Raw genomic sequence first — 17090 nt, forward strand, 5'->3', positions numbered from 1 at the left:
GTGGATGTAGATGAAGATGAAATGGGAGATACTATACTGCGTGAAGAGTTTGACAGAGCCCTGAAAGACCTGAGTCGAAACACGGCCCCCGGAGTATACAACATTTCATTGGAACTACTGACGGCCTTGGGAGAGCCAGTCCTGACAAAACTCTACCATCTGGTGAGCAAGATGTATGAAACAGGCAAAATACCCTCAGACTTCAAGAAGAATATAATAATTCCAATCCCAAAGAAAGCAGGTGTTGACACATGTGAAAATTACCGAACTATCAGTTTAATAAGCCACAGCTGCAAAATACTAACACGAATTCTTTACAGACGAATGGAAAAACTAGTAGAAGCCGACTTCGGGGAAGATCAGTTTGGATTCCGTAGAAATACTGGAACACGTGAGGCAGTACTGACCTTACGACTTATCTTAGAAGAAAGATTAAGGAAAGGCAAACCTACGTTTTTAGCATTTGTAGACTTAGAGAAAGCTTTCGACAATGTTGACTGGAATACTCTCTTTCAAATTCTAAAGGTGGCAGGAGTAAAATACAGGGAGCGAAAGGCTATTTACAATTTGTACAGAAACCAGATGGCAATTATAAGAGTCGAGGGACATGAAAGGGAAGCAGTGGTTGGGAAGGGAGTAAGACATGGTTGTAGCCTCTCTTCGATGTTATTCAATCTGTATATTGAGCAAGCAGTAAAGGAAACAAAAGAAAAATTCGGAGTAGGTATTAAAATCCATGGAGAAGAAATAAAAACTTTGAGGTTCGCCGATGACATTGTAATTCTGTCAGAGACAGCAAAGGACTTGGAAGAGCAGTTGAACGGAATGGACAGTGTCTTGAAAGGAGGGTACAAGATGAACATCAACAAAAGCAAAACGAGAATAATGGAATGTAGTCGAATTAGGTCGGGTGATGCTGAGGGAATTAGATTAGCAAATGAGACACTTAAAGTAGTAAAGGAGTTTTGCTATTTGGGGAGCAAAATAACTGATGATGCTCGAAGTAGAGAGGATATAAAATGTTGACTTTCAATGGCAAGGAAAGCGTTTCTGAAGAAGAGATAAGTGTCAGGAAGTCATTTCTGAAAGTATATGTATGGAGTATAGCCATGTATGGAAGTGAAACATGGACGATAAATAGTTTGGACAAGATGAGAATAGAAGCTTTTGAAATGTGGTGCTACAGAAGAATGCTGAAGATTAGATGGGTATATCACGTAACTAATGAGGAAGTATTGAATAGGACTGGGGAGAAGAGAAGTTTGTGGCACAACTTGTCCAGAAGAAGGGATCGGTTGGCAGGACATGTTCTGAGGCATCAAGGGATCACCAATTTAGTATTGGAAGGGCAGCGTGGCGGGTAAAAATCGTAGAGGGAGACCAAGAGATGAATACACTAAGCAGATTCAGAAGGATGTAGGTTGCAGTAGGTACTGGGAGATGAAGCAGCTTGCACAGGATAGGGTAGCACGGAGAGCTGCATCAAACCAGTCTCAGGACTGAAGACAACAACAACAACAACAACAATGGATAGAAAAGTCCAGTATTCATTACAAACGAAAGTTCTTGATTTCCAATCCTGTGTAAAAGAATTTTGATGAAGATTGAACAACTAAAAAATAAAAAATAATTTTTTTCTCTTTTTGTATTTTATGCTCCACGTAAATACTTACAGTATATGCATCTTTGTTTAAAAATGGCTTCTAACAGGATTTTAATCAATTCTACCACAGAGCCACACCGTTTGTCGAAAAGTATTGAGTACGATCGGAAAACGTAAAAAAGGATAGCCTCGAGATCTTTTAGAGTTGCACGGAACTGTTTGGGAGACTTGTATTTGAGTTCTTAACTTGACACACCACACATGTAAAAAGCTACAAAAGTCAACTTGCCGATTGGTCCCCTTGTGAGGCAAATACAGAATCACGTGTTTCACCATGCGTCTACGAAATTTCGTTACCTACACGTAATCTGTGACGAGAATCCTAGGAAACGCCATCATTCTATGCTTGATACGGTTTAGGCGAACCTAGTAAGCTGTTGATGTTAGCTCGTCCGCTGCTCGTCATCTAATGGCGGCACAGATCACAGGGACGCTGGATAATATCTGATATTGGAAGAGCACTGAAAACCTGTATAAAAATATAAGAAAACTCAACGAGTGCTACAAGGCGGTGGAGTGTGCGACTGCTGAGAGCCAACTGCCGTTAGTGGACTGCCTCTGGGCCAGCAGCCGCATATCCATTGTAACAGCCATGTTCAGATATTTAGTTTTGTGCCAGGCAAACACGGAGCTAAATGACTGCTACCATTTCTTCTAATACGGCTCAGCGGAAAGACGGCCTCTTGGAGAAAGTTCAGGGGATTGCACCATTGTTGTTTTGCTTGGCAACATCACAGTACAGGCCTACATTGATGTTTTAAGCACCTTCTTGCTTCCCACTGTTGAAGAGCGACTCTGGAATGGCGATTGAATCTTTCAACACTATCGATTACTTGTTCATAATGCACGGCCTGTGGCAGAGTGGCTACACGACAATAACATCCCTGTAGTGGACTGGTCTACTCAGAGGCCAGGCCTGAATCTTACAGAACACCATTGGGATGTTTTTGAACGCCGACTTCGTGCTATGCCTCAACGACCAAGATCGATACCTCTCCTCAGTGCAACATTCCGTGAAGAATGGGCTGTCATTCCCCAGGAAACCTTCCAGCACCTGAATGAACGTGTGCCTGCGAGAGTGGAAGCAGTCATGAACACCATATTGATCCTAGCATTACCGATGGAGGGCGCCACGAACTTAGAAGTCATTTTGAGCCATGTGTCCGGATACTTTTGATCATATAGATTATCTCCTCCGCAAGCAGAATTGGGCGAAGGTCTAAAGTCAGAAAAGATAAGGACAGAAACACCACGGTTCAAGTTTTCACCGGGAAGAACGGAATTTACTATGTTCTATTAGACTACGCCAAGTGCAGTCGCGTTCGTCAACGATAACTTCTGCTAGCTAGTTGTTCTACGGCCAGCTATCCAGCCGATTGTTACCGATAATGAGTGCGGCCACTAAACTGCCGCTCTCGCCTATAAGACGTGCAAACTACTGATCAGGTCCTCAGGCCCGCGAAATGGGGACTTGCCAACTCTTCTTTGCCACTAACTGCCGAATTTCGAAATACACACCGTAACAGCACCTTCTAGAGACAGAGTTCGAAACAGCTCCCTAAAATTACACTCTGACGCAAAAAAAAGTCACACGGCGACGGAATTATCCCAACGGTACGCAAATCAGTAGATGTAATGTACATGTGCAGACAAAGAAATGTTTGCAGTTTCGGAAATACTGGATGACTTATTGAAGAGAAAGAACTTCCCAAATTGAGCAATCCAATAATAACGCGTTGGTCCTCCTCTGGCCCTAATACAAGCAGTTATTCAGCTTGGCATTGGTTGACAGAGTTGGTGGATGTCCTCTTCACATATATAATCTCAAATTCTCTCTAATTGGCGCGTTAGAGCGTCAAACTCTAGAGCTGGTTGGAAGGTCCTGCACATAATGCTCGAAACTCTCTCAGTTGGGGACAGATCGAGCTACTTTTCTGGCCAATGTAGAGTTTGGCAGCCACAAACACAAGTAGTAGAAACTCTCGCCGCGTGTGGGCATGCATTATCTAGCTGAAATGCAAGTCCGGGAGGGCTTGCCATGAAGGGCAACAAAACGAGGCGTCAAGTATAGACGACGTGTCGCTGCAGTCTAAGCCGGCTGCGGATGAAAACCAAAGGGGTCCTGCTATGAATAGAAATGGTACTCCAGACACGTCTTTGGCGTGGAATCTCATTGACTGCAGTACAAGTGTCTTCATTGAAAAATCCCACTTCGAACTGATCCCCACTCACGAGCAAAGATGTCTGGAGACGCTCCGGACAGCAGTGGGATACCAGTCGCCCGCCATACAGCCTGGCAACCTGGTCTGGGGTGTCATTTCATTTCATGGCAGGTGTTGGTTGTCATCTGTAGCCAGCATAGAGCACAGCGTTACGTCGACGATATTCCATGCCTCGTCTTGTTGTACTTAACGGCAAGCCATCCTGGGCTTACATTTAAGCAAGACAATACCCGCCGACACGCCGCGAGGGTCTCCACTGCTTGTATTCATGCTTATGAACCCTACCTTGAATAACAAGGTCGTCGGATCTATACCCTGTTGAGAACGTTTTGAGGGTTATGGGCAGGGCTATCCAACCACCTCGGGATACTGACGACCTAACGCGCCAGCTGGGCAGAATTTGGTATGATATCCCTAAGAAGGGCATCCAATAACTTTACAAATCAATGCCAAGTTGAATATCTACTTACATGAGGTCCAGAGGTGGACCAATGCATTATTGAGCTGCTGAATTTCTGAAGCTCTTTCTCTAGAATAAACAATCCAGTTTCCTGAAACTGTAATCATTTGGTTGCTTGTATACATACATAACATCCCTTATAGATCTTATAATTATATTTTCCCAGAGTATCGCCTTTATCTACGATAATGATGGAAGCTGAAGAAATGAACTAAAATTCATGCTACAACCCGGTCTCGAACATGAGCGTGCCTGCTTACTAGGCAGAAATTCTGACCATGACACCATTGCAGCACTAATGCCCTTCAATTTATATCAAAGTAGGGGGACAATAAGCTAGAGATATGAATTGAAATTTGGGATGGAGAGGGCATTCGACTTGGGTTGTTTGTGCGATGATGTCGACTGTAGTGCTGCGGTACTGTAATGCTCAGCATTACAGCACCGCAGAGGAAGCAAGAGGACCTGGGTTTGAGTCCAGGACATGGTACAAATTTCAATTCATTTCTTCAGTTTCCATCATTATCGTAGATTTCAGTCCCATTGAGGTAATTTTTTCTTGATGTACTGTTTTTTGTGTTAGATGGTACTGACATTTAGTCCTTTCAGCCAAAAAAGAATTATGGCTTTATCATTGGAAGTTTCCTGCTGATGCTAATTGCATTTGCCGTCAGGTGCTATGGACACCTCCCACCTTGGGAAAGTCAGTCGCTCTTGAGCCAGATCCGGAGCCCTCCCCAGAGCCCACTGAGGAAGAGGGGGGGTGGGGTCAGGAAGAAAAGTGTCCATCCCTTTCAGGCCAACGGACAAAGTGACAGGCGCGGCGAGAAAATGGTGTGTTACAAACGCACAGAACATCTTTACATCATTACAGCTTGTAGGACAGATTCGCTTAATTAATAACGAATATTTCCTAATCATTGACGACAGTTTAAAATTTCTTACTTGGCAGTTGGTTGTGTATCTTCAGCAGTGTCACACCGACAGGTTCCTGGCCCAGAAACGTTCTCCGGAAGTTTCCAAACGGGACGGTAGGTTCGGCGTACGGCACCCCCTTGCTCTTCCAGTAACTATAGGCACTGGAGAACCACAGGTAGAGGGCGAGCACGGCCGCCGATAAGACGACGACCAACTCGGCGATCCACGAGTCCAGGAGCAGCGCCATCTGCAGTCTGGAGAAAGGAAATCGGGAAACGGCGTCAGAGCCGGCGGAATGTCAGGAAAAGCTCCAATGGACGTGGAAACCTGTTACCGGTAAAAGAGATTTAATCTTAGTTTCATCCCTGTCCGTAGATTATTCTAACTATGCTTCACACCTAGTCACAGGCTCACAATAAAGCTGAATCACCCGAATCTACGGATATACTCCTGCAAGCAGGAAAATAAACAAAAATCAACTCTCCGGGTGTTCCAAGCTGAACCGCCTCCTGCGAAACCGCTTCATTCTCGAGGCTCGCATGGAAATGACTACTTATTCCAATGGTTACACTCGACTTTCCTACGAAAAATGGCGTCATCCTTCATGAACATGATTCTGCTTGTCAGCCGGTCGATGGCACTGGTCACCAAATGACTTTTATTTACCTTGCCTGCCATATTTCGACATTTTAAGGTTATTTTGTGGCTGCTGAATCCAAATATGACATGTCTTATCTAATTAGCTCTAATTTTGAGGTGTGGTATATCATTCGTTCGGTATTGTGTCTAGGTGCGGACATATGGCAGCAATGTTTTCTGTCTATATACTTGTAAGCACTGACATTTTTGTCATTTAAAGTGTATGTCATTCTCTACTACATTGTTGATTACAAAATACACACACACACACACACACACACGCACACACACGCACTCGTATTTTTTACTATGTGCAGATAAAAAATGAGTTTGTCCCACTGAGCCTACATAAGCTACCTAAATCGCTTCTGTTAGATCTCCTGGCGCCCTTCGTAAGCAAATTTCTGTTCCAACAATATCCGATATTAAATTTCGAATGTTCGAATGTGTGAGAAATCTTATGGGACTTCTGCTGAGGTCATCAGTCCCAAAGCTTACACACTACTTAACCTGAATTATCCTAAGGACAAACACACACACCCATGCCCGAGGGAGGACTCGAACCTCCGCCGGTACCAGCCGATATTAAATTTCAGCAAAAACTACTTTTTGTGTGCTCAGAGCTGTACTCTTTTTTTTCGTTGATGAAATATTAGACCTTGGTTGTTGGGAAATGGAGAACAGTCACTTTAATCACAACAAAACTTTGCCGCAAGCAGTGAGTTGGCTCTTTTTGAACATTGCTGTTTGTACTGACAGCTTCTTCCTGAGCAATATTTTTTGACGCTGTCCTGCATAACTTGAGAGCTTGTGAGTGTGGGTGCAATCACGTGTCTTGTGTGTCACTCGTTGTTCTTAACGCAAAAAGAAGTTCAAATGTGTGTGAAATCTTATGGGACTTAACTGCTAAGATCATCAGTCCCTAAGCTTACACACTACTTAACGTAAATTATCCTAAGGTTAACACATAAACCCATGCCCGAGGGAGGGCTCGAACCTCCTCCGGGACCAGCCGCGCAGTCTATGACTGCAGCGCCTGAGACCGCTCGGCTAATCCCGCGCGGCGTTCTTAACGCAGCTAAGCAAAATAGGAACACGGTAATGGCTTCTTAAGAGCCTGTTTACCTAAAAGGGTATAAACCTTCCAGTGACAGGGAAGTAGTTACAGAAGCAATGATTGGTACCGCTCACTCTTTGTTCGATGGTCACGAAGATAAATCTGCGCTTATGTCTTCTGCAAAAAGGACTTCATTTGTCTCACAAAAACGCTGATAAACGTGTCGAACATGTCTACAAAAATTTACAACCTTAATTATATCAGTTCCTGCAATCCTGTGAAATACCAACGTTAGTGGGGAACGCATTTTACAGATTTCGTTCGAGCGCATGCAAAAATGTACATATTTTAAAGGAGAATATCTTGAGAAACAATAACACGATATGTACAATACGTTTTTTTGTTTCATTGTTTTTGTAAATGATTGAAAGACAGCCCTCGCCTTAATGTACTTTGTAAAAACGAACACACTGCAACTAGGACTTAAAACTTTCTCATCCGCAAATTTCTTTTACACTGGAACTGTGTGGACATCCCACCACTTTGTTATTCACGTGCATCGTATCTCCAGCTGAGCAGCACCTTTAAAAACGACCATTTGTTCTTTTCTAAACCAGACCTCATCTGTCTTTCCGTTCGTCTATTATGTTTCAAAGTATTCGACAGTTACTTCTTTCTCTATGAACTGTATAAGATATTCTTTCCAATTCAGCAAAACAACGGCCATTACCTTTCCTGTTGCCCAAATTCATTTTTTCCTGCTTTCTAACGGCCGGCCACCGCCTTGGGTACAGTGCTTTTTTTGGGAGCTCAGGTCACATTCAGCTAAAAGTATAGTTGCTCAAAATTTGTGGTATTCCTTTTAAAACAGTCCACACGACGCTGGGACATTCCTTCTCGCATTTCCTTGTGGTTAGCATTCAAGAGAAACAGCTAATTCGGCACAATTCTTTTGCACAGGTAAATTTAGGTGCAGAATGCACCGCGAAATTTGTTCTGTTTCTTCATTTTCATGTGTTTGGTACGCCCTTGACTGCCTTCTAGCCATTAAAATGTTGCTCATTTACTCTCCGGTTTTCACCTGAATTTCTATTATTTGTACGTCCTGCATTTGGACTATCTCCAAACTATGAAGGGTCTCACTTAAATTCAGCCACCTGTTTCTTCGCTACGAAAACGGGGGAGCAGATTGCTTATAAACCTTCGTCAATCTTGGCCATTAACAGTTCAAAGATTTGTATTACTGCACTAAATTACGGTTTACCGAAACACACACGAAATGGGTAATTGAAAATACCACACAAATAAAGTTATTTCGTAGATCAATTTTTGCCTGACCTAGATAGAAGAAAGCTGCTTTTGACGTTACCTCCGTTTAAATCATATGGTGGGAACTTTCAATTTTGCTCATGTGTGTGTAAGTATTTACTCATAATTTCAAAACACACTGTGAAAACTGACCGAAGAAGCATGATATGTAAAAGTGAAACATAGTAAGCTAGTTAAAAATAGTGAAATATCTCATTCTGCAGCCGCGCGGGATAAGCAGAGAGGTCTAGGAGCTGCAGTCATGGACTGTACTGCTGGTCCCGGCGGAGGTTCGAGTCCTCCATCGGGCATGGGTGTGTGTGTGTGTGTGCGTGTGTGTGTGTCCTTAGGATAATTTGGGTTACGTAGTGTGTAAGTTTAGGGACTGATGACCATAGCAGTTAAGTCTCATAAGATTTCACAGACATTTGAGCATTTTTTCGTCATTGTGCTAAACGTCATCGGAATAAAAGTTAGAGTAGAAATGGTTGTCGTTCCGTGTCGCATTGTCCCTGACATACCAAGCATGATTAGTCACCATCAATAAGTCGAAAACTACAGACTCTGTCACACGCACATCTACAATGTAGGCGATATCAAAGTGGGCGAGGAAACGGCACACGATAAGCACGATAAAAAGAACCACGGCCTATCAGGTGAAAACTGCTGATAGTGCATGAATTGTTCTTTCTGCTGATATTATCTGGAAGGTATCACGAAATATGTATACATGATTGTATGAGTCTTCGCTGTTTTAGTCATAGTGATGCACACCTACCAGCTTTGATAAGCCGCGGTAACATTATACTGTATATAAGTGTTGATTTAGTTATGTTACGCTAAATAACTGCAGTTGCCCAAGGCTCGATTCAAAAGTCGGCTTGCGATGGCATTCCACGTGTATCCCCACAGTGTTAGTATCGGACAATATGTGGACCGCAGCAAATACAGGAATTCAGTGCTACATAGGTCTCTTCTCATTAGCACGAGTCTGCCTGTGAGAAACCTTCTCGAAAACCGTCATGTTTATCGTGGACGACGTTACTCCTGACTGGATGCAGAGTAGACACACAATTAATGGCTGGCCCACAGCTGTGGAATTACTCTTTTAGAACAAAAACAGGTGGATGATCAGAAATATAAAATCAATGAGTATGAGATGTCTGAGGGGGAAAAACTGTGAGGATACGTTACCGACATGGCTCCCGTTATGGAATCAGCCATCTTTGATGCAACTGCTAGTTTTCAATGGAAAGGGGGTCATGTGACATATGGGAAATGTGGCCAGTTACACGATTTGAGCATAACTTTAGTCTAGTCATTCTTGAAACACCCGACATGCACTGCTAGCGCACGTCCTGAGGCTCAGGCGTCAACCCCATGCTGCCCGAAATCGCAGCAGACCGTATTATTCGTTTCGGACCTCTACATCTACATCTACATGACTACTCTGCAATTCACATTTAAGTGCTTGGCAGAGGGTTCATCGAACCACAATCATACTATCTCTCTACTATTCCACTCCCGAACAGCGAGCGGGAAAAACGAACACCTAAACCTTTCTGTTCGAGCTCTGATTTCTCTTATTTTATTTTGATGATCATTCCTACCTATGTAGGTTGGGCTCAACAAAATATTTTCGCATTCGGAAGAGAAAGTTGGTGACTGAAATTTCGTAAAAAGCTCTCGCCGCGACGAAAAACGTCTATGCTGTAATGACTTCCATCCCAACTCGTGTATCATATCTGCAACACTCTCTCCCCTATAACGCGATAATACAAAACGAGCTGCCCTTCTTTGCACCCTCTCGATGTCCTCCGTCAATCCCACCTGGTAAGGATCCCACACCGCGCAGCAATATTCTAACAGAGGACGAACGAGTGTAGTGTAAGCTGTCTCTTTAGTGGACTTGTTGCATCTTCTAAGTGTCCTGCCAATGAAACGCAACCTTTGGCTCGCCTTCCCGACAATATTATCTATGTGGTCCTTCCAACTGAAGTTGTTTGTAATTTTAACACCCAAGTACTTAGTTGAATTGACAGCCTTGAGAATTGTACTATTTATCGAGTAATCGAATTCCAACGGATTTCTTTTGGAACTCATGTGGATCATCTCACACTTTTCGTTATTTAGCGTCAACTGCCACCTGACACACCATACAGCAATCTTTTCTAAATCGCTTTGCAGCTGATACTGGTCTTCGGATGACCTTACTAGACGGTAAATTACAGCATCATCTGCGAACAGTCTAAGAGAACTGCTCAGATTGTCACCCAGGTCATTTATATAGATCAGGAACAGTAGAGGTCCCAGGACGCTTCCCTGGGGAACACCTGATATCACTTCAGTTTTACTCGATGATTTGCCGTCTATTACTACGAACTGCGACCTTCCTGACAGGAAATCACGAATCCAGTCGCACAACTGAGACGATACCCCATAGCTCCGCAGCTTGATTAGAAGTCGCTTGTGAGGAACGGTGTCAAAAGCTTTCCGGAAATCTAGAAATACGGAATCAACTTGAGATCCCCTGTCGATAGCGGCCATTACTTCGTGCGAATAAAGAGCTAGCTGCGTTGCACAAGAGCGATGTTTTCTGAAGCCATGCTGATTACGTGTCAATAGATCGTTCCCTTCGAGGTGATTCATAATGTTTGAATACAGTATATGCTCCAAAACCCTACTGCAAACCGACGTCAATGATATAGGTCTGTAGTTAAATGGATTACTCCTACTACCCTTCTTGAACACTGGTGCGACCTGCGCAATTTTCCAATCTGTAGGTACAGATCTATCGGTGAGCGAGCGGTTGTATATGAGTGCTAAGTAGGGAGCTATAGTATCAGCGTAATCTGAAAGGAACCTAATCGGTATACAATCTGGACCTGAAGACTTGCCCGTATCAAGCGATTTGAGTTGCTTCGTAACCCCTAAGGTATCTACTTCTAAGAAACTCATGCTAGCAGATGTTCGTGTTTCAAATTCTGGAATATTCCATTCGTCTTCCCTGGTGAAGGAATTTCGGAAAACTGCGTTCAATAACTCCGCTTTAGCGGCGCAGTCGTCGATAACAGTACCATCGGCACTGCGCAGCGAAGGTATTGACTGCGTCTTGCCGCTTGTGTACTTTACATACGACCAGAATTTCTTCGGATTTTCTACCAAATTTCGAGACAATGTTTCGTTGTGGAACCTATTAAAGGCATCTCGCATCGAAGTACGTGCCAAATTTCGCGCGTCTGTAAATTTTAGCCCATCTTCAGGATTTCGCGTTCTTCTGAACTTCGCATGCTTTTTCCGTTGCCTCTGCAACAGCGTTCGGACCTTTTTTGTGTACCACGGGGGATCCGTTCCATCTCTTACCAATTTATGAGGTATGAATATCTCAATTGCTGTTGCTACTATATCTTTGAATTTGAGCCACATCTCGTCTACATTCGCATAGTCAGTTCGGAAGGAATGGAAATTGTCTTTTAGGAAGGCTTCTAGTGGTACTTTATCCGCTTTTTTAAATAAAATTATTTTGCGTTTGTTTCTGATGGATTTGGAAGAAATGGTATTGAGCCTAGCTACAATGACCTTGTGATCACTAATCCCTGTATCAGTCATGATGCTCTCTATCAGCTCTGGATTGTTTGTGGCCAAGAGGTCAAGTGTGTTTTCGCAACCATTTACAATTCGCGTGGGTTCGTGGACTAACTGCTCTAAATAATTTTCGGAGAATGCATTTAGGACAATCTCGGAAGACGTTTTGTGCCTACCACCGGTTTTGAACAAGTATTTTTGCCAACATACCGAGGGTAGGTTGAAGTCCCCACCAACTATAACCGTATGAGTGGGGTATTTATTTGTTACGAGACTCAAACTTTCTCTGAACTGTTCCGCAACTGTATCATCGGAGTCTGGGGGTCGGTAGAAGGAGCCAATTATTAACTTAATTCGGCTGTTAAGTATAACCTCCACCCACACCAATTCGCACAGAGTATCCACTTCGACTTCACTACAAGATAAACCACTACTGACAGACACCAACACTCCACCACCAATTCTGCCTAATCTATCTTTCCTGAACACCGTCTGAGACTTCGTAAAAATTTCTGCAGAACTTATTTCAGGCTTTAGCCAGCTTTCTGTACCTATAACGATATCAGCTTCTGTGCTTTCTTGGTAAGTATGGAGGTGTGATTACACATGTCAATCACATCGCGATTACGGGCAGCATGGGGTTCACGCCTGAGCCTCAGGACGTGCGCTAGCAGCGCATGTAGGGTGTTTCAAGCGTCAACTTCGCGTCTTAATATCTCGGGATGTAATGGGAATATTGCGATGCAATCAACGCCATTGTGTATGTGCTTAGTCATGCTATGGATTGCTGAAGAAAAAATATAGGAGGTCCATTAAAAAAACATAAGTTTGTGTTAAAAAACAGATATGATTTCGTTTTAGAATGTTTCCAAATATGTACATTCAAGGGCCTCAGCCCTACATTGATACCTTTGAAAGCCGTTTTCCAATAGCTGTTATTGTTCCAGAGATATTTTGGGTGGACAAGATAGCTGGGACACCCTGTAAAAGGTTTGTATTCGGTTCTTCAGTTGACCTATATAGGATACTACCTTCATCGTTCAGCTGAGGTAAAGGGTGCCAATGTTACGTACGTCGCTTTTCGTCTTTGCTAGGTCAACTGAAGTACGGGATATTAATTTTTCGTATGTCGGTCTTTTAGCCTTCGCTATTACTAGTATCGACTGCAAAATATCGTAGTAATATTAGTGCTAGTGAAGGCGAAAACAAGCGGCAACTGTAAAATTTGTACTGCAGTTGACGAATCTTGCTTCAAGTCTTCCATACTCATAGGAACAGATAAATCCATACCTACAAACGAAAATAAAAAAAGTAAAAATCGTTCGGAATGAAAAACGATTCTTTCAAAATATCTGAAACTGACTGAGAACGAAAATAGTTGTCGAATGAATTGGAACGAACAAATGATTTAAATTAATGCAAGCGACAAAAATCGTACGCAATGTCTAGTCCTGTATTTTAAGAACACACTCATTTATCTCAGTTTACAATGATGACACCTGGCCACAGAAGATAATCCATTTATTATTTATGGCTCGAAAATAAAGACATTAATACTGTACGCGCAAACTAAGTTGACAGTGAATGTGATGGCTGGTGGGTGCGAGCGTAAAGCCATTTCACATTTATAGTTGCTCCCATCAGACAGCGCTCCGAGTGTCAGTTTAGTTTGCGAGTATAATATCTATGAGTAAATTATAACGTCATTGGTCAAAGCCATTCTTCAGTTGACCTACAAAGGGTGCTGGTAGCCAGACGCACACCGACCTGTAACGAGCAAGCAGCGCCTGGCAGCTGTAGGGCCGGCGATGAAGGCTGCAGTGTCCGGGGTATGAACTGCGCCGCAGCTGTCGAGAGGGGACTGTGTTGCCTTCTCACGGCAGCAGCATTTAAATCTGCGAGGACGCGGCGTTCGTCGTGACGTGTCAGACGCTGTAGGCGATAAAAGCTGCGCATCACCTCAAGGCCAGACAGAGTCCGTGGGCCAGTCACCCAGAAAGCAGCACACTACGGGACACACATTGCCTTACTATACTCCGCAAGTATCTGAAATATCGGTATGAGGCTGAATTTTCTCTATCTGCGCATACGGCAATTTGTTGGCTTTTGTAGCAAATACAGTGAACAGCGCCAGCTCTTCCCCACTATAAGCTTAGTAGCACATGCGACTACGCGATGACAGGCAGCGTTCTGGTGACGTCACGGTTGTGCAGATACGTATGAACAGTTCAGCGTGTTGAGCTTGTTTTAAGTTTGAAACTGTTGTCGGAGTCTTTATAGCCTCTGATGATGTCTCCAGCGTAATGGGACGAAATGTAAGGCACACAAACATGCCTGGTTTTGTTGACTTTTTTGGTTGAAGCGGCCAGCGACAAATTCGTCTCCTCTTTTTTTTTTTTTTTTTTTTTTTTGACACAATATTCTGAACTACTCGTACTTCCTGGATTTATTCAGTCGCTGTCTCCTTCTACATTTTTCCTTTCCCTACAACTCCCTCAAGTATAGTGGAAGTTATTACCCGGTTTCTAAACTCACTTCGTGTCATCCTGTCGCTTCTTCGTGTTAACGTTCTCCAGATGGTCTTCTCCTCACCAGTACTGCGGACAACCTCATCATTTATTAACCTACCACTCTTCTTAATTTTCAAAATGTTTTTCTCCTTTTCCCGTGGCATATGATTCGTTTCCACATAGTGCTGTGCTCGAAACGTACATTCTTAGGAGTTTCATCCTTGAACTAAGGCAATATTTGGCCCTAATAGACATCATTTAACGAGTAATTCCCTCTCTGCCTGTGCTGGTCCGCTTTTTATGTTCTTGCTTCGCCCATAATTTGTTTTCTTGCTTAGAAGTTAGAAGAATTCCTTCGCTTCATCTGGTTCGTTGTCCCGAGTTTTGATGTTGCCGCTAATCTCTTAATTACTTTCGTCTTCATTCTGTTTGCTCTCGCCGACCGCGGTGGTCTCGTGGTTCTAGGCGCGCAGTCCGGAACCGTGCGACTGCTACGGTCGCAGGTTCGAATCCTGCCTCGGGCATGGATGTGTGTGATGTCCTTAGGTTAGTTAGGTTTAAGTAGTTCTAAGTTCTAGGGGACTGATGACCATAGCTGTTGAGTCCCATAGTGCTCAGAGCCATTTGAACCATTTCTGTTTGCTCTCAGTTCATTGCATGTGGTCAATACAGCCTCATTACATTCAGCTGGTCCTGCAATATATCCTGAATTTCACTGAGGACAGCAATGACATCAGCGAATGTTCTCGTTGATGTTCTTTCTCCCTGAATCTTAACCCCACTGCTCACCCTTGCTTTCATTTCTGTTTTTCTTTCATATAGTTTTAACGGTAGAGGTGAAAGTCTACGTTCCGCAGGAAACCATCTTGACGCTGTCCAAGTGACAGCTGGTGCTGTACGTTTCTGCTTCTTACCCGAAGCACAACACGGTTTTCTCTCAAACAACCGACATACAAGTGCCATTTTTTAATGAAAAACCCGCTTCGTGAACTTTCCTACTATAGAGTAATGTAGACGGATAGCTCCTAAACGAAGTTGCGGTGACAACTGAAAAATCCCAACATGTTATTTAGACGTTTGTCGTATGCTGTCTTCGTAGTGCTTCCGTTTTAATTTCCAGCAGTATAGATGAGATTTTCCCATTGTCAGAAGCTGCTTTCCTAGCAGTTTCGCTCTACTGCTTCCAATAAACATCAACCAGCCCGGAATAGGTACATCGCAGAATTTGAAGGTGGTTTCATGCAAGGGAAATAACTCTATTTTAAAAACGAAATAACAATATTTATAGCTGGTTAATATACCACCGACATTGTCGTTATTGGAGACTTTGCACAAGCTCGTAATGAACACGGTTAAAGAATCAAGTCGGCCGTATCGTTGTCAAAGGCACCAACTCAAAATTTGGCTTAGTGATTTAGAGAAACTAAGGAATACGAGAACCAGACTGGCAGAGCGGAATTTGAACCTACATCCTTCAATAAGGAAGAGAAAGAATGCCTCATAGGTTTCAAATAATGATATAGCGGTTAGAGGATGATTTAGTTTCGCCGAGACATATAAGGGGCGTTCAAAAAGTAACGAGCTGAAGACATAGTTACAGAAACCAGTACCTGTATGTTAAAAGTATTGACCCTGGCTATTGAGACACTTATCCCACTTTGACACAAGGGACTGAATGGCTGTCTCATTAAACTCCCGGGGCTGCGATGTTAAACAGTTCCGCACGTACAGCTGGACGTCGTTGTCCGGGGTGAATTATTTGTCTGTCAGAGCTTTTGGGGACCAAAAATGGCGTAATCACAGGGAGAGAGCTCCGGACTGTATGGAGGATCGCCGAGAACCTTCCATTTGAATTTCTGCAGGAGTGCCACGACTGTGTTGGCCGTATGAGGCTTTGCATTGTAGCGGAGCAGAATGATGCCACGAGTGAGATTGCCTAGTCGTTTTGATTAGATCGCTTGGCGAACGGTGGTCAAGGTTTGCGAGTAACGCTGGGCATTCACTGTTGCCCCGTGTTGCAGGAAGTGAATCAGAATGGGGTCATTTTGGTCAAAGAAGAACGTCAGCATAACCTTTCCTTTACTTGAATGGATGGCCTTGGCTCTTCTTGGTGGTGGTGCTCCTGGATGCTTCCACTGGAGACTTTGTCGTTTTGAATCTGGTTCGAAGAGATGACACCATGACTCATTTCCAGCCACCACTTGTGCTAAGAATGCATTCTCTTCGCGAGAACAGCGCAGTAAATCAGCAAGACAGTGAACCATTGGACATGCTTCCTTGTGTGGTTGAAGACTGTGAGGACACACTGGGCACACATTTCGTCCATGTGCTGTGGTTCCTTCATGATGGTGTAAACACTTCCGACGTTCAATCCAACCACTGCGGCTATAGCTTTCATTGTCACTCGGCAGTCCTGGGTAATGAGTGCATCCACCAGCAGGACGATGCCATCAGCAATGCAGTGTGGTGATACAGACCAAGCATCATCGGCTAACGATACACGTCCTTCCCTGAAGCGCTTGTGCCAGGCCTTGACCCTTGCCAGGGACATGCAGTGTTCGCCGTACACTTGTGACATTCATCGATGAATGTCCGTTCCTCCTTTTCCTTCCGCTGTCAGAGACCGAACAACGCCTCTTTGCTCTTCTGTTGATGCCTCCATGTCACTGTTTGCAATGCGACTGGCAGCACTGGACGTTTGATGAATGCTGTTGCTAGCACTGTATAG

At 43.7% G+C, this 17090-nt stretch overlaps 1 protein-coding gene across 1 annotated transcript in view; it reads right to left on the minus strand.

Annotated features, from left to right (window-relative positions):
* LOC126272837 (cytochrome P450 6k1-like) overlaps positions 1–13747 on the minus strand; it is a 57220-nt gene extending 43473 nt beyond the window's left edge. Inside the window, exons 1-2 of the mRNA XM_049976040.1 lie at positions 13620–13747; positions 5291–5517 (exon numbers count right to left, since the gene is read on the minus strand). Of these exons, the coding sequence (XP_049831997.1) occupies positions 5291–5510 (220 nt within the window). The 5' untranslated portion in view covers positions 5511–5517; positions 13620–13747. The remainder of the gene's footprint in view (positions 1–5290; positions 5518–13619) is intronic.
* Between the last annotated feature and the right edge of the window lie 3343 nt (positions 13748–17090).

The sequence above is a fragment of the Schistocerca gregaria genome, chromosome 5, assembly GCF_023897955.1.
Source record: "Schistocerca gregaria isolate iqSchGreg1 chromosome 5, iqSchGreg1.2, whole genome shotgun sequence".
NCBI classification, from domain to species: domain Eukaryota; kingdom Metazoa; phylum Arthropoda; class Insecta; order Orthoptera; family Acrididae; genus Schistocerca; species Schistocerca gregaria.